The following is a 24,544-nucleotide window of genomic DNA, read 5'->3' as shown; positions in this document are numbered from 1 at the left end:
GGGAAAAGGTTCGTTTTGACTGTTATTGTCCAATTATAGCATCAGTCTGAGATGGAAACTGTCTAGCCAAGTAGATGGAGATGTGGGTAATACACTGCTCAACAGATCTCTGTGGATTAACAGCAGTTCTGCAGTGACATCTTACAGCTATTCCATTGTAATTCTTTAATATTTTTTAATATATCAAATGTATCACTTTTAAATATATCAAAGCATAAGAAAGCCTTGAGGCTGGGATTTCCAGGGCATCCCGCAGCTTGAGTAGCCAGCAGCACTAGCACACAACACAACCAAACAGTTTGGGGATTGTGGGACAGCATCCACCACAGGAGAGCGGGAGAGGCTTGTGGATGCTCTGACTATGCTCCCACGTGCCTGAGAGTCCCCTCCTCTGCTGGGAGAGCTGCATCTCCAGTAACCTCTCCTCAAATAGCCAAGAGTGTGATAGGGACCATAACTGTGTTTGCATTATCTGCTTCTGGTGGCTGAGGCATGAACTGTTCAGTATTTACTTTCTTTTAGAGGACGTAAGCAAAATTTTGATGTGTGCTGCCATCTACTGTGGGCTTAATATCATCATGAGCGTTTCAAATTTGTTTCTGGTAGGGGTAACGCCTGCTGAGGGTAAGGGTGCCCGAATAAGTGATGTGTGGCAGTCTCACTAGTTGTATAAGAAGTATCTAAAACCCTTTTCCTCTTGACTCTCTATGCAAAACATACTTCAGAAAGTAGGAAATCTGTAGGAGGGAGTTACAATTTACTGGTGATTTTATTTTTAAGTGCAAATGATTTCCCCTAAGTGCTTTATGCCATGGTGCTTCAAGAAAGTCTTGTTCTTTACTATTCCCTTTTCATTTTTCACTCCCTCACTGCCTTCTCTCTCCCACCTGAAAGCTTCAGGGGGACCATATTTATTATAAGACCACACCTCAGAGAAGAAAGCCTCATTCCCGCTACTGCCCTTGGGAGCCACTTATTTAATTCAGCAAGAATAAAGCGAATCCTTTCTGCAGAGAGCCACAGGTGGTCACCGGCCACCTGCCTGCCTGCCCTGTGCCAGGCTCAGCAGGGGATGGTCCTTGGAAAATGGGCACACAGGGTAGGATCCCACTTGCTGCAGCTAATTTCCATTTATTTATCCCCTTGCTAAAGGACTAAAGCAGTTTCTTTGGCCTTAATTTCTAAGGTTGCGTTTTGCCAAGCTTGTTGTCCCTGTGTGGCCGTACCCAGCCCTGGCTGTGGGGACACAGTTGCCTGCTGGCAACCTCAGAGCAGAGGTCTAACATGGGTGCCCGAGGCAAGGCCAGGCTCCTCGCTCAGCTGCTACATGTGTGCCTGCATTTACCTTGCATAAATACACTTCAGCATAAGGAGATGGGGCATCGGGAATCTTCTCCCTCTTGCCCATTGCACTTGGCGCACTTGTATTGCTCAGTCTGGCAGCGACCAAGGTGCTCTTCAGGAAAACAAATCAGTTATGGTGTCAATTTTCTTTTAATCAGGAAGAATTGGTCATACCATTTTGTGCCATCCACAAGGCTGCATTTTTACCTCTGCCCTGACAAATCGTGAAGTGAGCTGTTCAAAATCCTTCCCATCTCACCGGTGTTGATGCTGGGGACACATGCTGTCCTTCACAGGATCAGGAGCTCCACCAGTAAGAACACGTGTGATAAAAGTAACAGAGCAAACTGAGAAGCCTCTGTTTGCATAAAATACACAAACCCAGAGATTAAAAGCAATGATCGAGTGTGCTCTTTCAGTTCAAATAAGAAACACTTCCTCATACCTTCCCTAAAGTTAAACAGCCGAAGTCAGCTCACTTCTTATTGAGCTTTATGTAATCTCAGGCTCCTGCTGACCACAGGTGTGATACTGCTTCTCGCAAGGGCAGTTTGGTGAAGAAATTTGATCTGCACATCTTAAAATGGTGCTCCACTCACAAAGATACTCACAAAGGAGAGTGTTTACCTTTCAGGGATCAAACTAGGTTTGCCACCAAACCCAGCAAGCACTTAGAATGTAAGAGTTCAACCTGCTTTGTTTGGATGTTGAAGACAGTAAAAAAATTGGACCAGCCAGATCTATTTTTTTTTTTAAGTTTAATGTACCGTTCTTGAATTTTCATGCACAGACTTATATGAATCTTGCCAGTGAGACAGCCTCTACGAGCAGAGCTGTGCCACATCCCCATCTCTGCTCAGCCATTGCTTCCTGGTGCAGGATGTGTTAGCATGTGAAAGTACATCACCTCTCAGAAAACACTTTTGCTTTCCCAGACACCGAAGCTAGGCGCTTGTTGTCATGCTCATCTCTGTATCTGTACAGAAAATGTGTTTTTATCTGTGCATCTCAAGTGAAAAAAAATTAATTTCGGTTTGGCCAAAGGAGAGTTTATCCGTGTGACGTTTTCCAGAGTGCCGGGAAAAACTGCACGTTGAATGAAAGTCACATCAGATTCATCTAGATTTGTCAACTTTTTCTCGGTCTCCAGAATTAAATATCATGATGACAGGAATAGGTGTCGAATGGTAAAGGAATTTTTCCTCACGTACAAGACATTCCTTGTGAAGTTGTACATCAGATTAATTTTCTGAGAGTCTCCTACGTGTTGATGCAAGCTTGCTCCACGGGCTGCCCGTACAAGCAGGCTGTGTTTCTGAGGGTTACTATGGCTCTAACATAACCTGTGTTAAAGCATTTTAACTAGTCATCTGAAGCTAGAAGCTGTTTCATCAGCCTCTTTAATAATGTAGCAGACATACACTTCTCCAGTATAAAGTTCTTAAATGCTTCCAAGGTGTTCACCACAAAACTTCTAACCAGGATTAGTTAGACTAGAGCTGCCTGCAGCCCCACCTGGTTTGGCAGGCCTTTGCACATGCACGTGCCGTGCAGCTAATTATTTTCATTGAAAATCCAAGGAAAAGGAAAAGCTTGGTAACTTGCATCACCTCTTTGAAAAGAGGTGATGCTGTCAGCCAGTTCATTCCAGAGGTAATACGGGCTCATCACCCTACCTCTCTCTGAGTAAAATGCAATGCTCAGCTTGATACAAAACCCTCCCCACAACAAATATCCTAAACCCCTATGTATCTTCACCTGGGTTAACACAGAGAAATACTGTGATTATATTGTGATAATAATAATTGTGATGATAATAATAATGTGATTATATTTATTTTTAAACCTCTGGCATGCATGTTAATGGCGTAAGTTGGGGGAAGAAAATCCAGCTTTATAGTGCGACTCTTTTGTATTCTGCCTATACCTAAGACACAGCAGCAAGGGGCAGAACAGAAATCAGTTTTGCAGTGCAGCGAGCCCAGGCTAGGACTACCCATAAGTGACTGTCATTGAACTGGGGGTCAGTGGGACTTCTTGTTGGGAAGTGTTCACTAGCTTTATACATTTTACATTGGTTTTCTCTTTAATGTGAAGGCAGACCACTTATTGTACAGTCTTTTTAGGAGTTCAAAAGGAATTTTCAGGGGTGTTTTCAAAAATACAAAATAACAACTCCATGAGCTCAGGGAGCAGTGCCTTCATCTCCAGACTGCTGATAATATTAAATCACGAGCCATGTTGGGGCTGGGAAAATGTTACGATAATGAACAGTGAACACTAAAACTCTGGTTTTGTCAAGTTGAAATTTCCCATTTCATTCCAGTTTTTCTGTCAGTTTTGCAGTAATGCTTCCATCTTCTTTTTTAAAACATGCCATTTCTGGAAGTGCTGTTTCCATTGCACCACAGTTTCTTTGGCCAGGGTGAAAGCTATTGATGCAGTGTCCCCTGAAATCAAAATTTTTATCCACAGAGCAGCATGGAGGTTCACAATTCGTTTGGGTTTGCTATTGTCTCTCAATTTTGACCTGATACATTGCAGAGAGAATGCAGTTGCAATTCTGCCAGGACTTTCTTGCAGCAGTAACGGATGACAGTGGTGACGCAGATACTGATTTAGAAGCATACAGACTGCATCCAAAACCACATTTCAAGCAGATCAGCAGCACTTGATCAGATGCTAAGACCAATTTTGGCTGATATCAAAAAGCTCCGACAATATTATCCATTATTCAGCCCACCTAGTCCCTGGCAATCAGTTCTAAAATTGACAACTTTAATTCCAGGATTTCTACAAAGGGCAAGTGCAAAATGATCAGGCATTTTTCAACCTTACAATACGAGGCTGTTACATTAAAATGGCTTGTAAAACAGGAAACCACAGCAACACTTCAGATATTGTGTCCCTTGCCTGACTGTCTTCAGTTCATCCGCACCACTGATGTCATTAACAGGTATGGAGGGTGTGGGATCCATATTGTCCTGGCTGCAGAGAAAGGGAGGGAAAGCAGGGGAGGCAACTGAGTGTGAGTACCTTGGTGAACTGTACTACCCAGTGTGAGCTTAGGAGTATTCAATGGCTACTGCACTGCATGGTGCATCATAGATGGAGCAATGATTTTGGCTCTCTAGCATATTGAAAGGTAGCAAAGTTACTCCTCTTCCCTGTAAGACTGTTCATTAGTCTCACAGTTTTTCAGTAAAGTTACCACCTGTGTATTGTTCATTTCCGAGTCATCTACCGCAAGAAAACACCCGAGAATTAAATTTTTAGGGACTTTTTTTCACAGCCACATGATAAAAATTTTGAACCCAGAAATATTTTCTAACATGGGTTGAACATACCTGACAAATGCTTGCCAAAACTGCTTGCTTCCTGCTTGCTTTATGGCTTCAAAGAAAGATGCTGCTACCTGTGCAACGTACCATGGACCCTATATATGAATACTTTCAGGAAAGAAGATTTTGTAGTCTGGTTCTTGGAAGGTAAGTACTAAAATAATAGCTAACAACCTGACCTGAGGTTTCCCTAGTCTTTTACTCATGGTGCCTGCAAAACTGTATTTTGCTAGCATCCTGGGTTATCAATCTTAGCACTTTTTCTGCATGTGAAATTAGTAGCTGACAGGAAACACACATGCCCATCATCCAGCATCCAACTGCCTCTTCCATCCAAAAGAGGCTGAATGTGCAACAGTTTTCATTAAGTCCTGTTACCAGTACCAAAAAGAAATGGTGAAAAGTAGTCGGTGAAGGTACGAAGCTCAGAGCAGGGGTCCAGAAGTGTGTGGTGCATTCTTCTGTGGGGCTGGAGTGTGATGTGGGTTTTTCAGAAGCCCAGGGCACCACCACTCTCCTCAGGTCTGCAGTTCTTCTCTCTGGGAAACAAAACCATTATACATCTATGCAAAAGCTCCTGTGGCCGCCTATTGAACTCTGAAAGGGAATGACCTTTTTTTTCCCCCCACTGTACTAAGGTCAGCAGAGGAAGCTCGGGGCTGCTGGAGCCAGTTCTGCCAGCTCAAGTTCTTCAGAGGGACACACCACCTTGACAGAAGAGGTGTGCTCCAATTCCCGTTGCATGCACTGGGAACCTGGGCAAATGCCATCAGCTCCTCTCCCCGCTTTAGTTCTCTGGTTCTCAGCCTTGCGTGAGCTGAGACAGGAACATAAGGCTCACAAAGAAATAAGGTTATGGGGGATGGAGGAATAGATTAGTAGTAGTGGTAGATATGGCATGCATGCAGGGACTTAAGCAGGCTTTGAAGGGGTTTATTTAGTCTCCTCTTAGCTGTTCGACTGCTGGTTTCTTTTTTTATTTATTTTTTCTTTTTTTGCAGGGGTGGGAACCTTTCATTTCTATCCAGATTTAATAGTTGAGACACAGGATTTTTCAGGCAGCAATGTGTGTAGGTCACTGGTACTCCCCTTAGCGCTATAAACTTTCTGTTTCCTCCCTAGGGGAGAGCTGTTTATAACAGAGGCAGGAGAAATTCTATTCAGTGTTGGAAAAACATGTTGCTAAATGACATCAACTAATTTTCACCACTTAGTGGAAAGCAATGAAAAACTTTTGTTTGCGCTCACAGGAGAGAGTCTTTAGCAAAATGTCTGTATCCTTCTGAAAATCTGAGAGAGAAAAGTGCTTTATTCAGGTTTCAGACCTGGAAATAGAAGATCAGAAAATACAAATGCCTCCTCTTTGATCATGCCTTGCATTAGATGATTGGCCCTGACAGGTGAGTTGTTATAAAGCTAATTTCCAGAAATTAGTTTTTAAGGGTGTGCTGATGGCCAAATTCCCTATCTTGCAATTTTGCATCTCAGATCAAAATATATCTCTCTCCTAACTACCTTGCTAAACCTTAGCCATGAGAGTTAATTTAGTTTGAAGAAAGCACAGAAACTTCTGGAGAGACCAAGTCAACCCCAGCCCAGAGTGAGCAGCAGCAGATTAGAACAGACCAGGACCTTTACGCCACAATACAGATCTGCCAGGTCCAAGCCATTCCCTTGGTCCCATTTTCAACGGTATGCTAGTGATACTTTCTTTTGGTTTGCTCCAGAGTCTCTTAAAAAGTGTCTGTGTTTCTATGCCCAGTTGAAAATCCTTTCTAAGAGGATAAATTGATGAACTAATATTTACATATGAAGGATGTCCCTGTGAAAAAAATGCAGCATAGTAGCATTTAGCTAAACACAGATTTAGCTGTACTTTTCTCCCCTTGATCACTTCTTTATAATGGAGATCTGTGCTTCCATTGGGTATGAACCCTTCACCTGAAATGTCTGGGCTTCTGTATCTGCGAATGAATCACAATGTTGTATACATTTGTGGGAAAGAAAAAAAGTAGTATTAGAGGTCTTAAAGATTTAGACATGTTATCCTGTCTTCTTTAGCTTTGCTGAGTGACAGATAGGCATGTGATAGCATAAATCTTCAGAAGTAATATAGGTTGTGAAAACAGCGTGTCATACCATATACAGACGGGAAGCTGAACTGAAACTGCACACGTAACCTTATTTCAGGCATCTGCTTGTATGTGAATGCTCAATACTTTGGATTGAGGAGAAAGCCTCACATATTTCATAAATGAGATGGGGGCAGGAGTGGTTTCATCATGTGCCATTGCAGTGGCACAGGCAGCTCTCAGGGCTGGGGGCTGCACTGCTGGGGCTGCAACAGCATCACTGCTGTTTATTCATGCATTCATTTGTTCTTTCCAGCAAAGCGGGTGCTGGAATAGCAGCCCTGGCACCCCTGTCTGTGAGGTCTACCTGTGAGCTAAGTGCCTAGGCTTCTGCCAGGACAGGAAGGGGGATGGTTCACCTGCCTTGCACATGCAGTATCTAGTGCCACTTGAGGTGTCTGAGTGGGCTTTGCCTGACCTCCAGCAGTTGGTCTGGAAGGCCTCAGCTCTCCCATAGGTCCTCTATCATATCTACCAGAGCTGTCACAGGGTGTCTGGGATATCCCCGTGGAGATGGGGTATACAACCCAAGGCAAGCTGTAGATCCTTGCCCTAATGCAAGGACACCCGTGAGCCAAGCAGAACAGCCGGAGTTCTCCAAAATGGCTCTAGATAGCTCTGCTTAGGCAACAGATCCCTGTCTAGGGTCCACCTGAAGCACGGCAACTCTCCTGGCTCAGCTGACTGAAGCCAGAATCTGGCAGCCCTGGAGAGGTGCTGGCAGCAGAGGACCCGGTCTCTGGAGAGTGGGCCATTCTCAGGGCAGGTGAAGGTGGCTGCAGCATCCCCCCACTTTCCACATCTCCCACACTGCTATTCTCTCCTTACAGACAACACTGTCTCCCCCCTTCACAATTTCTTTGGCCCACTCAGCTTCCACTCCCCAGGCTTTTTTGTAGCAGCCTCCCAGCTTCAGGTGAAGTCTCCTAGCATCTCTTCCCTCAGCCCCCATCTCCTTACACAGCCCTTTCACACCTTCCTCTCTGCTTCGCACACCCAAGCCCCCCTCCCCAGTCATTACCTTCTCTACCCCTGCCCCAGTGCTCCTCACATCTTGCTAAGACTCCTGCATCCTGCTTTGCCCACAGAGCTGCCCCAATCCCTAAATGAGCCCTCGGGTCGCACGTGGCCTCACGACACAACTCGGCTGTGACAAATACGAGTTAAACCCAGTGTGGTACAGGCAGAGCAGAGCAACAACTGGAGATGGAGAAACAGGGAAAAACCAGACCTCCATCTGTTCGTGTATCCAGTCCAGGAAGGAGGTGGTTCGGCTGTAGACACCCGGCTTGTTCCTTTCTGCACAGCCCACACCAAAGCTGGTGGTCCCCACCAGCTTCCAGATACTCATATCTTCACATGCTAAAGGGCCCCCACTATCTCCCTGGAGGAAAAAGGATTAAAACAAACATCAGTGTCCCAAAAAAGGAGGGGGACAACTATTTGGAGGGGCAGGGGGAGAAGCATAGTCCAGTAATTCAGTGTCTGAAATTTCTGCTCGCTTCTGGGTCGTGGGGAAAGCATGTGCTACAGCAGAAGTTGGAGACTTCTTAGACACGTGTATTAGACCATATTTTTCTTTCCCCAGTTAGGAGTACCATACAACAGAAGCAACATGAAAGTTCAGGATTAAACAACGTTTAGGTGCTGGGGAGAGTGCCTGTCCTGAAGGCAGGACATCGCCGATCTGCAGTCTCCATGCCTCGGTCTTAGTCTCCCACAGCTGCTTCTCTCAAAAAGCTTCTGACTACTGAGCTGAGCCCAGGGTTGCAACTGCAAGCACGTACCCCCCCTCCTTCCCTGCCTGCTCCTGCCTGCAGTCTCGCACTGCTTTTCTGGCCCCTCCCACACTTTGCTGAGCAGATTCCACTCAATGGACTCACAACTAAGTATTGAAAACTCTCAAGTTATTTTGCAGGGCAGTTTCCTGCCCTATGAGTGTCAAAGCTGGCACAACAACAGGAAAAAAGGGAATTTGGAATGAACCTCTCCCTCTTGTGAGCAGGGCTTATTTTGTCACTTGGAGCCATACGCTGAGGGTGATGCCTCTGGGCAGCTCTCCGAGCATGGTGACATGCTAGGGGGGCTGTGCAAACCAGGTGCTTAAAAGAAGATCTATGCACCTAATGCATTTGCTTTGTCTTGTCCCCTGTGTAATTGGGACTGAGAAAATATGGAAACATGAAGTTCCTCCCCAGCTCTTGCTCTTCATTCTTGACTAGCTAGGTGAGCCCACCTTAGTGTGTATGGGGATGATACCAGGCAAAAGGTGGGCGCTGTCATGACTCCGACAGTGATTTCATCACCAACCTGTGATGTGAAATATGCTCTGTTCCATCACTGCTATGAACCCATCTCTCCCAGGGTCATTACCAATCCTCTGTTACCAATCTGATTACCAATCTCAATTACTCAAACATCTCTCCCTTTCTTCCTTCCCCCTGCATCACTTGACTTTTTCCAAAATCATACGCTTCTGCTTCTCCCTTGACATGTGCTTTTTCACCATGGAGTTTCTACATCTTGCCGGTCTCTAGAGCTGCTCACAGTGCAGGGCAATTCAGTGCAGTGCAGAGGCCACAGCCAGGGCAAAGAAGGGATGGCACCACACCGCAGTACATGCAAGAAATTAAAAAATGTCTTAAGTAAATGTGGCTTTTGAAGTAGCAGATACGGTCCACAGAAGAAACATAAGAAAGGGATTGTAGCGTATGAATGCGTGCACAGTCAGTGATCGATATTCATGGTAAACAGGGTAATACGGCACAAACCCAAATGTTTGCCCAAGAAAAGCCTGGGAGTGCCTTCTGATAGCTTATCACTCATGTTTTTCCATTGCTGCTGTTAATGAGCACGGTCACAGTTTGGAAACTTCCATACCTGGCAGGTGTCTACCCCTCCCTTTAGGAAACCGGCACAAAGCATTGAAGGAGTTATGATCCCACCGTAGACATCCCTGTGATTGCAAATGGCATTAGAAATCAGGGGAACACCTGCATAGTTCATCGTGTCAGATGTATCACCTGTTAAAAAAATAAAAATAAAACACAGCAAAGAAAAAATCTTAATCCTTGAAACTAATGTCTAATTATAAACAGAAAATATTTTAGCATATGGAAAATGGGTAGGCAAGGGTGAAAGAAATACAGTTAAAATGACAACATACGAGTAAGGCAACTGGGTGTCCCATCACTTACAGAACTGAGTAACTAGTGACTCTGTAAAGCTATGGATTATCACAGTATGAAATATAAGGCTGTACATTATATGTTTCTAATTTGAACTAGACAGTGAATGACAGTTATGAACTTGAAAGATGGTTGGACACTGTCTTCACTACTAGTGCCAAAATTTGTACTGAATTTATCCCCTCTTCTGTTAGTCAACAAATCATCTCCATACATCTGATCTATTTTATTTTATTCAGAGTCTGAATGAATCGTTTCTACAAATGGGAGTATTTGCATGCTGTCTGTTGCCAACTTACAGCTGATTCTTTGTGTGGTAAACCTTGCTTTTGGTTTTCCCACCTTTTGGTGTTATCTATAGGTCACGTAATGTTCTGTTCTTGTTCTCTGAACAACAGGAACATGTTAAATGAGACAAATGAATGATAAAAAAATAATGACCTAAGAATTCAAGTATTTTCACATGAAAGTGATTCAGTATATATTATTGAATAACATAACCTGTGAGTCATAGTAAAGAAATTTCTTTGTGACATTATTCACAGATTCAATTTCTACATCACCCAACCTGCCTGAAAAAAGTGTACATGCTTTTCCCTGAAAGAACGGATAGCTGATTCTTGCATTCATGCTGTACTTCCTGTGAGTGAAATTATAAAGGACACAGCCTGTTTGACTGAGGCAGAGCACCACACTCTGGCTGCTGTTGCTGTCTGCATGCCATTTTCAAACTTTTCACAGAGTGTACCCATCCATTCCTTGTGATATGGGTTTGTACAGCACTTTTGCCTTCTTTGACACCATGTAGTTCAGGGTGAGCATAAAATTTAGGAATATGTCTTCTTTCTCACCCCAGATACTCCAGAAAATTTAATGATGAACAATGCTCCAACCAAATTCTGTATTAACTGTATGCTTTCATGTAGTGTAATGGACAGAAGAAAATTTAAAATACCTCCTTCCACAGTTGCTCCCCATCCTGACACCCAACACATTTTCCCTTCTGGGAACTGTTCACCAAAGTTAGGCAGACAAATTGGCTCTATGTGACCTATTTTTAAAAGAGAAGAGAGAAAGAGAAAACTCCTTTTAAAATCTGACAAAAACCCCATACATCACAGTACTAACTGGAGGATTTGGCTTGCAGTGAACTTGTTACAAACACCACCCCCTCCCCACTTAAAATAACCGGGCAGTTCTGCAGGTCTTTTGTCACACGTCCAAGGTTTGAAACAATACCTACGCCAGGCATCGTTACTTTCAAGTAGGAAGGAACAGAAGGAGGTGTTGGCATGTCAGCAAAATGAAGAACGAGCAAACACGAAAAGCACTGCATGTGCAGCTGCCGGGCAGATATGAAACCCCCTGGCATGCTGCTCTGGCAGAGAAAAGCCTTGGCTAACCGTGGCACAACCACGTGGCACCTCCTAATAGGTTTTGTGCAGCGGCACATGCGGAGAGACGTGTGTGCACATCTCTGCGCTCTTCTGAAAGGGCAACAGGATGTCTGGCGTGCTCTTCGCTTCCCACCCATCGGCTCGTAGAGGTTCAGGACCTCCCTGGGATGCTAAATGCCGTGCAATATAATCAGTGTTTGATGCCTGTGGGGACAAGCTGCATCATGTTAAGATGACCTGGCACTTAGGAAAGGGAGGGAAGATATGAGATATTACTGGGCAATTACTAGTGGTTCTGCTCCCCACAGAGCAACGATCCCAGCTCAAAGCATCAAGCTCCCACTGTGGAGGCTCCGAGTCCCTTGGGGGCAGAGCAGCTCTCTGGCTCAGGTGCAGAACCATTACTGTTCTTCACAGGCTCCCAAACTTATTACTGAGCAAAAGAAAACAGCACTAGCTGAGATGTAAACCAGAACAAAGCTTAATTTTCATTCAAAGTGCAAGTTTGAAGTATTTCAAAAGAATTGACTTCGGAACTGACAATCTAGATGCATCAGAGGGAGCCAGCTTCCCTTTGCAGAGAGCTCACAGTGACTAGGAGGTATTGGCAGGTGATCATTTAAATTCATACAATATTGTTACACATTATTTCAGTTCACTAGCTGTGTCAGCTGTATGTAGTAGCATCCTGCTGAGAAAATAAAAATCGTTTTGATTTAAAAGCATTATTATTTTTGAATGGCCTTTTCTTCTCTTTAAAATTTAAGCTTGCTTTTCAGCTTTGGACACTGCTGGATCTCCCTACGCTCACAGAAGTGACATGATAAAAATCTCTGTGACCTCCAGGTAAAATGAGGTGGGGTGTTTATTTTAGATAGGGAAAATATTCAGAAATAATAAAGTTAATGTTTGCCTATTATTAAATGCCTTCAATAAGCCAATATTAGAATGGACTGGGAACATTTTGCAAGGCCCTGTGACCATGTTGTTGTCTTCTGCCTGGATATCAAGTACAGAGGAGTTCCTGATACCGAGGCTGGGGTGAGTTTCTGCCAGTGTAATCTGACCAGGGATTGCTGCCTTGCCAACACAGCAGCAGGATGGTTACACCCATGCTGCACCGCTCATTGCTTTTAGAGGCAGTGTGGATCCACTTGACTGTCCTGGGTCAGGCATAGGACACCACCAGAAACTTCCCAATCTGTTCCAGGAAAGACCCTTCTCGCTTTTAACTGGAAAGGTGAGAAAGTCAAGTGGGAGCTAACAGAAAGGATTACCATTGAGAGCAAGCGGTGCTGCCAGTTTCATCAGTGCTATATCATTTCCCATTGTCTTGGGTTTATAATTCCGATGGTATATAATTTTTTCCACTGAGTATGGGTGAACCTGGGTGTCTTGCTGAGTCACAAAACCAACCTGCACACTCCATGAGCTCGGCAAGTACAGGCTGAAACAAAGAGGTAGGAGAGAGTGAAAAACCCTCAAAAACCCCTCAGGTTTTCTAATTGTCTCCTGAGCTTATGAACCACAAAAAACTCTAAGAGGCAAATTGCTACAGTCTGCTGTACTTGCTTACCTATCTGTTAATATTGGCTCTGTTTTGCATCCGATTTCAAAGAATGTAGAAAGGGTGGGTAATCTCAGCAAGACACTGGGTCACTGGTATATTATCTGGGCAGTTTCCTACAAATATAGGAGAATTTTGCATTGGCCGGCCTGCCTGCCCTCCTATGTGACCCCCCAGCCATCCGGCTACCTCAGCAGCAATTGTGGCAAGGTGTTTTCAAGGGAGAGGCGTTCCTTCTGGAAGGAGGTTCTGCCCCCAGTTCATGAGCAACCACATCTTTCAGCCTCCAGCACACACGCAGCTCCTCTTCTCTTGGCTTCACCGCACCAGGTGAGCAGGAGGGTAGCAGCGGTGCTGGGAAAAGGCTCCAGGGATGTGGGTTGTGCTGCCAGCTCCCAGCCCCATCAGCCTTTGAATACACCACAACCAACTTGATTGTGTAGGACGGAGCTAAGGACAAAACCCCTACAATGCTTGATTCTTAAGTAATTATTTTTATGGCTCTAAATAGGATTTAGGAGTGGGGTTTGTCTGTCCCATCTCTTCTCTCCGCTGGGTATAAAAGCAGCCTGCAGGACTTGCTCAGAAGCAAGCATCTGCACTGTGGGCACCTAAAAGTGGTCAGACAAATCCCATTTTAGCTGTCTAAGTGCCTTTGGTGAAATCAGGCTGGAGTTTGGAAGAGGAGACACAAAGAAGATCTCTCCTGCACTGTTAGCAACAAAAAAGACTGCAAAACTAGACAACTTGTTATAAATAAGAGACTGGTCTGTGTTTATAATTACACAAAGAAGAGTCTCTAAATAACTGTTTAGCACCTATTTACAACTCATAGACTACTTAAAACAGCATAGAAAGGAGCAGCGAGTACACAGTAAAGGGCACTAAGCACAGTACAACTCACTCACTACCACTGATTGATCCTGTCAGCTTGAAAAGTCTTGTAATTCCACTTGGAGCTCTGGAGTATGAGGGCAGCCAAGTACAAATTCCTCCTGGGCTGTTAAATTCACATGCAGTGTAGAGAAATTGCAGAGCGGGTGCCTAAAGTCTGGCACTTAAATGGTCTTTCAAAGTGATTTCCCAGGCAGCTAGGAGTGCCCAGAACATCTGAAAACTGGGGCCCCTGAATTGGACTACTTCTTGGGGAGACACTTTTTCAATAAAGACTTGCACCGGTGCAAGAAGAGAGAGATGGGTTAAATGTTACTGATCAAGCCTGTGAGATAAGGATAACCCAACGCCTCCTGTGGTTTATTTTTATGAGACTGTCACAATGCATTAGCCCTCTTCTCCAGTGGCCCCCCAAGCAGACCTGTGGCAAGTGGGGTCATGGGGACACCCTGAGCAAAACGACTTAGGGACTTACTCATAGACGCAGTGGGCGGCCGTGATGATCCAGCGTGGGGTGATGACAGACCCCCCGCAGAGGTGGTGCCCGTGGAACTGCAGGCTGACCTGCCAGGGCCACTGACGGGGGGAGGACGCATTGCCCCCCACGATCCGTGGCCCATAGCTGGCCCGTGTCCCACATGCTGCCGGAAAACAAAGGTTATGGTCTGAGGGGGAAACACAGGTATGTTTTTAGTCACCTTCAGCCCTTCTACTCCCCACCTTACTGAGACCAGGAGGTCTCTGCAGCAGGACCGTCCCTATCCCCATGGCCCACATCTCAGGCTATGGCTGTCCCCATATCCTCCTCCCTCCCATCCCTGCAGCATCATGCCTGGTAGCTGGAATGGGGGCTGTGGGGCTCACACCTTCTCCCCTGCAGATGTAATGCCCAGCTGAGCTGTAAAACCCACTGTTCTGCCCTCCTTAAACACACAGGGTCCCAGGGGCCCACACAGGCTGAAGCATGTCCTCTCCCCTGGTGATTCTTTTGCTATTTTCTTTTCACTTTTCATATCCTGATCTGAAAACTAGCTGACATGGAGTGGTGTGGGATGAAAGTTCAAATGTTAAGACTGAATCTCCCTTTCCCCATGGAGGTGACAAAGGATTGGAATTATGGTATTGGTCCATGGACTCAGCTCACAATCCTTAAATGTCTACTTCCTACTGTGATTGTCACTGAAACACTCTTGCTACCTGATGCAGTTAATCTGCCCTCCCAAGCTATTCTCACTTTCTGAAATTCTTTTAAATTTTATATAAGAAATAAAATTTTCCTTTGGTGTGATAAACCGATGTTATAGTATGCCCCGAGTACACAATTCCTCCCAACTCTTGCCATGCAGTGGATGAAGAAGGACAGTTGCTGATTTTAATTTTCCCTTTTCCTGATTCTTACCCAAACATTTTAAGATGATCACATTGCCAGAAGTGCATTCCTCTCTAAGATGAAAAGAGAGTGCAGTATTAATTCTGATTGACAAATACTGGGGTTTTTTTTTCCATATCGTCTTGGAATCATCGAATGGTTGGGGTTGGAAGGGACCTTAAAGATCATTTAGTTCCAACCCCGCTGCCATGGGCATCTTCCTGTACAGCTATGTGCACATAAATACAAATAACTCATCTATTGAAAGAGGTACAAAGTCGTACTCATCCAATCTACTTAGGGCATTGAGCTGAAATACTTCGGCGTTTAGATGCCCTGGGGAGCCTGCAGACCATATGTCGCCCTGCTGAAGAGTGGTTCACGCTTCCGCGAGGGGAGGCTCATCAACAATTTTCAACATGTGATCTGTATTCTCCTTGGATCCATAGCTTGCTTCTCAGTGAAAGGTAAGTAAGAAGAACAAGCAATTGTCAGGAGAAAGAACGGATCATAAAGTGTTCATAAGCCCACTGGGAAATACCTAGGGATCTGTAAATTGCTCTACAGTGGAAAAAGTTAAGTGCCTGGTGTCTATCCATTTGCAAAAAAAAAAAAAGAAGGATCATGGGACAACCAAGCTTTTCAAATAGCTCATTTTAAAGCCTCTGTTGATTTTAATGGGCCTTGGATCAGTCTCTTGATTTCTATTCCAGCAAGACTCCTACTGAACCTTCGTCTATGATGCATAACAACGCTGATCACTTATGAAGTACTACATGCCTGAAAAAATAGGCACCAATCTCAAACTATTAATAATTCTCCTTCTATTGATTCCTCTCATGTTGTCAGGTTGAACAAGCTGGTTTTCTGCCATTCGTCCAGCAAGCTGAGGCATACCTGAGGTTTGTTGCATTGTGCAGGGATGTCACTTGATCAGCTGATAACCAGTGGCTGAGGGATACAAAATGTCTTTGAAACTGTTTTTCGACGGCAGCCACGGGCAGGTAACCTGAACTCACGTAACTGCAAATAAACCATAAACACAGCTTCCTCAGACAGCATTTCAGTAATCTGTTTAAATAATTCAGTGGGTCAGCTAATGAAAACCCAGTGTAGCAACCACAATAATCGGATTCTGACACTTGATAAAGTAATCCTATCCTCCCCAAGAAATGCTTCTTATAATGTGCACCTATTTTTGCCATAATCATGTGGAGAAGTCAGACATGCTGACAGGCATTTAAATGGCAGAGAAAGTAAATTTTAATTCTAATATTGCAATAAAGCTTTGATTGTAACTGGTTGGCACATTTCCTGAAGCACTAACAAGCTCATTGTCTCCTTCTTCTAGAGTTATGTTTTGCAGCAGGGATGATGGATAATTTGTAGTTTTTCTTGTCTTTGTTGTTGAACAATTAAGATATATTTTATTCTAAAGGCAACAGGACTTTATTGAAAGAAGGTTTATATTGCTAACTATAATGTGCAGAAATCAGAATGACGCCATTGTAAGAAACAACAGAGCATCATTGCAAGTCACAACTTCAAGTTTTCTCAATTGTGTGAAAGTCTGTGAAGGAAATGGTGCTTTTCAGGAAAGGGATCAATCCAGTAAGAACTGCCTCATCAGGTTCTTCTCTAATTGTGCAACAGACCTTAATTCCTAACAGACATTATGACATGAATTGTAAATATAATTTTCCTACAGAAGAAGCAAAAAAAATGGAAAACTCTCATATGTTTTTTTAGTGCCTGACAGGCTGTAAGCTACTAGAGAGACACCTGCACCACATAGGGAAGATTTAACCAAACCACTGTATTTAGTGTCATCCTAGATTTATAACAGTAATAAATGGTATTTGTGGTGTACAAGTATTCAGGACTTTTTCCCGCATCATCCCAAATCTCCCCAACCAACAATTCACCTTTGTGAATGATATAAGACCCTTTTTCTTTTAAAGCACAGACTAATAGGTGGTTTCATTAGAAAGATTGAAAACCTCAGAGTTTTTTCAAAATACCAAATAAAGTTTCTCCCATTTTGTGACTGTACCTTGAGAAACCCAGGTGTTTGCAGGTAGCGTTTCCATACTCTGCTTTCCAGTCATCAGAGCAGACCGTTCGCCAGGATCCAGAAGTGAACACTTGCAGCACTGCTTTCTTGCCACTCAACCTGACTTTGAGATTCAGGAGAAGAAAAGCCTGAGTGAGCTGTGAAGAAAAACCACTGGGTGCACAAAAGGTACCCAGCAGTGTCGATGCACCACTGTTGCATTTACATTTTTTGGCTCACTGAGCTTTCACTGCTTCTTTTTCATCACTTGGGTCCTTCGATAGAATCCTTCTGTGCTTCCCACCCCCCTCCCTTAAGGAAGGGAACCAAGGTAGACTGAGCTAGAAGAGCCAGCCAGGAGAAAACAGTCTGTGCTCATGGGGGCAGATAATGCTCTGATGCAGCTGGAGAGGGCTGCCTTGCCCTCCAGCGAGCATGAGCAGGTCTTGCTGATTGCAGTGAGTGGAAGCTGCAGATAATTGGCACTGAGCAAACCTACAATCAAGGGAAGTGACAACAGGTGATTGGCACCCCTGTGCTGCACTGCAAGGTCAGAGGTGGATGTACCTGCACCAGCAGCCGTGGGCTGCCGTGGAGCTCCCTAGCTGCTTCCCTCTGCTGAGATGGGACTGGCGTGTCCGGGCTGATCAGTGTAAAGGCTGAGGAGAGGAGATGTGCAGGGTGGGAGCTCGGCTCCCAAGGACTCCCTCTCTGCACCAGGTTGGCTCTGCTCAGCGCAGCCCTGCCCCGCCGGAGGCTCTTCACGCCAGCCCAGCTGCAGGGCTGAGCTGCCCCATGGAGCACTGCTGCAAGCTCTGCTGACTCCAGCCAAGGGACTGACAGGGAAATACTGCAGGAAACCCAGCTCCAGAGCCATCACCCACCGTCCCTTTATCCTACACATCGCCATGTCTGCCTCACCCTCCTCACTGTCGCTAAAAATCAGTTATTCTGTTTATTATAATATCAGACTCCTTTCCCTCCAGTAGCTGCAAACACCACAGTCATCTTCCATGGCACAGGACAAGGAGAGACCGTTTAAAATGGCCCTGTGATGCCCAAAACCATTACAGAGAGAAACTCAGACATAGGGGCATACATTTTGCACATGAAACAGCAAATTCTGCAGCACTCAGTGCACAAAAGGCAGTGCTGAACTCCCCTGTTCCTGTGTTCCTTAAGATAAAAACCGGCTTTTCCAATCTTCAAAACTGACACAGCACAGGTGTGTGTCAGTGGATACAGAGATTGCTGTATATACACACCGTAATGCAGTGATGCTACACCTTGCAGGCAGAGGAAATACGAGCAGTCAAAAAGCAGCTCAACTTCTAAGGGAGAAACATGCCAGATCAAGCAGTGGCAATATTCAGCAATCGTCACATTTATCTTAAGAGCAATTCGATGTCTCATAAACTATAAATCAATACCTCAGAGAGTTTTTTCTTCTGAAGTGGTCATTTAGACAGACCTAACTGTCTCTATCTTTCTTTTCTCACCCAAAGTCTTTACAACACGCATTTCTTGATAACGTGGCAGAGGCTACAGCTGAAGGTAGGAGGGATTTATAATCAAATTTAAATTACCACATCCATACTCATCCTCCCCTTCTTTACAGTTGAAGACACCATTGCACCTGGCTGATTTCTGGATGCACTTAAAGGATGATCGGCAGCGGAACTTCCCAATGCAGTTGTATTGGACTAACAGGTATGAAAGAAAACAAAGTTATTAAAACACACTGGGTTATTAGTTTAAAACTTTTGACTTCCATTATCTGTCCAGATTTCTGTCTTGCTAAGGAAAAGACAGCTCCCATACTCTAGGAACTTTTGAAATACAACCTGGAGGTTGCACATGGTGCTGCTTACCTCATCCATTAGTAATGACTTGTAGGATGAGTCAGCCTCGCTGTCTGTGCTGACTCCTTCCCAGCTCCCTCCACCCGGTTTACGTTTCGCTCCAGGGCGAGTTTCTGCCTGGTGCTTCAGCCCCTCAGCAGCAAAGCAAGGAAACCCTTGCACGATGCAGCCAGTGCACTCATCCTGAGGGGATGCCTCAGCCTCCCGCAAGCTTACCCCGGTGGCAGATGTGAAGGCACTGCTTCAGCATCAACGTATTTGGCACAAACATGACCTAGGCAGGTCTCACTTTCCAGTCGCAACTGAACACATTGTGCTTTTTCCTTTCCTTTGTAGTTGTTTGTGATAGGGGAACATTGTTTCATTCTTTGAAAACAAACTTAGAGAAGTGCATTAAAGGACAAAAATATGGTGTAGGCTATCTGAAGCCTCCCCCAGTTCCTAAACTCCTAGTTTACCACCCGAGAGGAATCAGTGAAGTTTTACTAGAGAAAGGTTTCCTGGAGCTGCAGGTTCCCCAGGATTGTAAATATTACACCAATCCTCTCATGAATGCCAGATTTATTTTATCCCTATGTGTAAATAAAATTTAAAGCCATCACATCAACAAGATTTTCTACTTCAGCAAACAAGCCACAGTAGCAGTTTAATTCCATTCTAAGTAAAAGACTCATGAAAAATTAAGCATTTGAATGGTTAAGCGAGAACTTAATAAATAACTAATTGTACTCACCACCCAGGCCAACAGCAACTCCTAGGATTACTGCAAGGAATAAGCCACAGATATATGGAAAGTATTTTAGGGAGATAAAAACATGGCACATCGAAGGTGGTTCGATATCTCCTAGAAAGCAAACAGAGAGAGCAGCTTCTGTGAAGCTACACCACTTTGAGTTCACAAAGAAAAAGATTTATCTAACATTAAACTAGATGGCAATAGTAACCCCTGCATACACTTGGTGAGCTGAGCTGAGCTGACTTGGAGGGGTTCAGCTCCCTGGCTCAGGGGCTGAGAAGGGCTTCAGGGGTGGCTGGTGCTCTCAGACACCCCTTGTGAGGGGTCTGAATCATGCCCCTGCAGAGCACCTGGCCTGTCCTCAATGCCATCAAGAATATGAGTTCTAAATTTTTATTCTTGTGGGCTGCATCACACTGGGAGATTTAGAAGTATGTGAGCACCGCTCCTGAAAACCTGAGTCCTGGAATAAAAATCAAATTCAGACCTGTTTTGCTTGTGTAATCAAAGCTATGTGCAGGGTACAGGTATACTCTCTAAAGACTTCAGAATAATAAACTCTTTCAGCAGAAGCAGCAAAGAAGGAACTAGTTTGAGTCTCCTTACAACCTTTCCTGTTTGTGATGCCTCCTGACTCTGGCCAGTACCAAGCCCACAGTCCCAGTGCTTTGTCCAGATGGAGTCCCAGCTGGATGCTGCTCTGAGCACAGTGTCTGGGAAAACAAAAACCCTGGGATGAGGCTGGAGGCCATATAACTCTGTGTTGTGTGCTGGGGAGCTACATCCCATGTGAGATTCATTCCTCCAGAGTTGGGGTGACAGAGGCACAGAAGCAAGTAAGAGGAGCCTAAAGATTTGAACAGGAGCAGGGATATTGGAAAAAGTCAGGTCTTGCTAGTAAGTGTTCAAGATGACAAGGAGGAAAGTTACTGGTCTTTTTGGACTTGGAAGCAAGTTTAAATAAAAGTGATGGAGAGCTAAATTTGTAAAAAACAGGACCTTCAAACTAGTCTTGAGAAACGTGAGAAAAGGTGATCTGTTTGAAGTTCTGCTATAAAGACAAGGAGAGAACTGAGCAATGGCTCAAGGCTGAGTTTTGAGTTTTCAAGGAAAAAGGATGCATCTGAAGTCAAAATATACATCAATAGTAATGCTGAATACATTTCAGGAGCTGGACAAGTCCTGCTTACCAACCACCTCCATAGCTGACCACAGATTAGTGGTATTGTCAATCTGGAAGAAAGCAACAGATTCCAGCAGATTGCATTGCTAAGAATGAATGGTTCGCTTGTTTCAAATGTATTCTGATATACAAAGGGCAAACTGTGGGAAAATAGCATGCACACCTCAGTCATGGGTACACAGGGTCTGGCAGAACCTTGTCTTCAATTTTAATTCATGCAGCTCTTCACCCCATCATTCTTCAAGCTTTGAATTTGATATTGGCAGACACTTTTAATCAGTCAAGGATGAGGGGCGTCTCCCAGTGCTTATAGTCTCACAAGTAAATCTCAGCCTACACAGACTCTCTCAGCCACAACTGAGTAACTCGTTTTGGCAACAGAGTTGTGTATGGTATGCCAAAATCTTAGACAGCTCTAGTAGCTAATCGACTAGAAAATTAAATAGCTCTATCTTCATCCTCGATACTCCACCTGCCTCTGTTGAAGTTAATTGTTATTTTTGCCACGAAACCTATAGGAAGTAGCAAACATGCTTACTGTTCCTCCAAGACTGCTGTATTTTATATAATTTTTTTAATGGATCAATTTCCAGGTCAGTAAAATTTCAAATAAGCCATTCAAAAATGTGTCAGAAAAGTGTGGGCAAATATTTGCTATGTGGCTGAAGTGTGTGAATAATCTGGCTGTGAAAAAATGCTTGTGTATGCAAGCTGACACCAGATGTCATCACCTATTAGTATGCTGGCAAACCTCAGGGCTGGGGAGTGAGGTTGTGTTTCTTCTTCCTCTGGGTGATTGCTTTCTCTGACTGAGTGGGCAAGCGTAGTCTTCCAGGTCTAAAGACCTACATTAACCATTTAGATTATGAAGGTCAAAAAGCTGTGCAGTATCCCTACCAGATCCATCTGCACTGGGGTCCACTTTTGCTTGTGGTATGAAGAAAAATCTTTTGAAGGAAAACTGAATTTCTGGTACTGGTGGTTCATCTTCTGTAATAGAGATGATTTCAAGACTTCCAGTAGTTGGATTTGTCTCTTGTACCTGACTCAACAGGAGAAAAAAAGGAAGATAATTGCATTGGAAAATGTTATCATAGAATCATAGAACAGTTTGGGTTGGAAGGGACCTTTAAAAGACATGTAGTCTGGAAGAGACCTTTGAAAGACATGTAGTCCAAACCCCCCTGCAATGAACACGGACATCCTTAACTAGATCAGGTTGCTTAGAGCCCCGTCCAACCTGACCTTGAATGTTTCCAGGGATGGGGCATCTACCACCTCTCTGGGCAACCTGTTCCAGTGTTTCACCATTCTCATCATAAAAAACTTCTTCTTTCTATCTAGGCTAAATCTACCCTCTTTTATTTTAAAACCATTATCCCCTATCCTATCACAACATGCCCTGATAAAATGTTTGTCCCCATCTTTCTTATAAGCCCCCATACAGGTACTGGAAGCAGCACTAACATGTCCCCGGGCCCTTCTCCAGGCTGAACAACCCCAGCTCTCTCAGTCTTTCCTCATAGGAAAGGTGCTCCACCCCTCTCATCATTTTTGTGACCCTCCTCTGGACCCTTTCCAACAGGTCCCCATCTTTTCTGTGCTGAGGGCTCCAGAGCTGGGGGTAATACATTTTTATGTACTTAATGTTCATGAGAGAAGCTTTTATAATTGATTTACCATCAAACTACTGAAGTTAATTTCTGTTCATATTTGTCTAGGCATGGTAGCTACCTTCAATGACTCACACCTGGGGGTCTGAAGCTATCCCCTGCTCTTTATATGCCATAGGAAACAAGAGAAAAGCTAAAAAGCTGTGACACCTGCAAAGAACCTGACAGGATCCTCATGCAGGGGCCCACTGAATTTCACTCCAGAAAACCTTTGATCACTTTCTACACAGTGAAAAACAATTAAAATGGACTGCACTAGAATTCTGGGTGAATAGGTTTGAAATGCTAATTTCTGATTACTGTTCTGCACACTGTCACTGGCCAAAGGAATCACATTTTTGAAGACACAGTGGTATGAAATAGGTCATCTTCAAGTCACCTGGAATCTATTTTCAACTTTCAGCAAACAACTTCAATAAGGACTCTACGCTTTCATACGACAAAATGTTATGTACATTTCAATGAGCATAAATTAAATCTTATATAGAATCTCCTAGCTTTAAGGCAGAGAAAAAGACAGCTTGCTGTGCATGATTTTAAAATATCTTTTTTAAAAAGCCTTTTAATTGTTGCATAAGTTGTCCATCAGGAAACAAAACAGCATTGTGAAGTATACCACACAACAGCTAAACACCGACGCGTCGTTTATTTAGAGGGTATCACATGCTCCTGAAACTTCACTCACCTCTTCCTGAGAAGTCATAGTTAAAAGCAGAACCGTTTTCTTGCTTCATTATCAAAAGGAACCAAAAGGAAATTCTGAGGTTGCTAAGCTAATCTGCTCTGGAAAGGTTTTCACCGAGCCGCCCGCGGCCGCCCGGTCAGTCATCTGTTGCACGCAGCAGTACAATCCAGCCGGGCGGGGGGTATCGGGTAGCCCCGGATGGCATGGCTACGGAAAGGGGAAGATAAAAATTCAGCACGCTTTCCAATTAGCCTAAGAGCATCAGCTAATACTGTGGTATTCGCAAACCTTTCGGTAACCCCTTGACGAAGGAGCACCACGCACTGCCCGGGCTGGCGCTGGCTCGGTTTTTAGCAAAACTCGAGCAGTTGAGGAGTCTGCCAACTGCTGCACATGGCAGGAGGAAGAGGCCCCAGGTGCTTCATCTCTTCCACACCCAAGGCCCATAGGCACACTGTTTAGATTTAGAAAACGAGAATGTGCACTCAGCTCCATAAAATGCTCAAGCGTAGTAATAATTTGGCTTGGGGTTTATTTTATTACCAAGAAGAGAGATTGGTGACACAGGGGAAGGTGGAGGGAAGAAGGAGGAGAGATGAAGCAAAAAGCCATGGCAGTGTAAGTGAAACAAGGCTTCTGAGAGGCCAAGGAAGGAATGAAGGATTTCCATGACATATGCCATGTCCCTAGAACATGGCTGCAACAAGGGAAGCTGTTCAGTCCCTTTGCTGTGCATGATGGAATCTGGCACTTCCAAAGGAGAGGATGCCACATCACGATCCCATCAACAGGGCAGGCTTCTATCTGCTGCCACCCTGATGTCCTCCAAGCCCAGCCTCAGGGCATGATGTCTAGATGGGACATTGGGTTTGACCTTGCACAGTTGACCAGCTCATCGCCTTTGGCTGAGAAGATCAAAGCAGGAGCCAAGTATGATAGGGATAGAAGAACATAAAAACTGAGCCTAAAAGGAAATAATTTGGCCTACAGACTAACTTCTTACATAGTGCAGGACATCTCTTTTTTTCTCCCCACACACTGCAGTAGCAGCCCAGCTGGAGTTCTTGGCTTTCCGAAGTCAATTTAAAAAGAAAGGCTAAAAGATCCCATCTCAGACCCT

The 24,544-nt window shown here is 44.4% G+C and overlaps 1 protein-coding gene across 1 annotated transcript; it reads right to left on the bottom strand.

Annotated features, from left to right (window-relative positions):
- Positions 1-5,203: 5,203 nt before the first annotated feature.
- On the bottom strand, positions 5,204-23,442 carry TMPRSS3 (transmembrane protease, serine 3). Its single transcript, XM_010161556.1, has 13 exons — positions 23,425-23,442; positions 21,964-22,108; positions 19,881-19,991; positions 18,872-18,988; positions 17,286-17,409; positions 16,130-16,255; positions 15,263-15,306; positions 14,339-14,504; positions 12,680-12,849; positions 10,961-11,056; positions 9,698-9,840; positions 8,049-8,201; positions 5,204-5,224 (listed from the first exon to the last, which is right to left on the bottom strand). Exons 1-13 carry the CDS (start codon positions 23,440-23,442, stop codon positions 5,204-5,206), a joined length of 1,434 nt encoding a protein of 477 aa, XP_010159858.1.
- Positions 23,443-24,544: the final 1,102 nt, after the last annotated feature.

Source organism: Eurypyga helias, unplaced genomic scaffold (assembly GCF_000690775.1).
Source record: "Eurypyga helias isolate BGI_N326 unplaced genomic scaffold, ASM69077v1 scaffold14541, whole genome shotgun sequence".
Classification (NCBI taxonomy): Eukaryota; Metazoa; Chordata; class Aves; order Eurypygiformes; family Eurypygidae; genus Eurypyga; species Eurypyga helias.
The sequence above is the reverse complement of the archived record's forward strand: the minus strand, read 5'-3'. Positions and strand labels throughout refer to the sequence as shown.

Bases quoted from the DNA above. Each gene is read 5' to 3' on its own strand.
- TMPRSS3 (XM_010161556.1), bottom strand. The intron at 14,505-15,262 runs GTAAGAATCAGG...GTTTTCCGGCAG, and splicing joins GATCATCTTAAAATGTTTGG to CATGTGGGACACGGGCCAGC. The intron at 12,850-14,338 runs GTAAGTCCCTAA...TCTTTGTTTCAG, and splicing joins GCCGCCCACTGCGTCTATGA to CCTGTACTTGCCGAGCTCAT.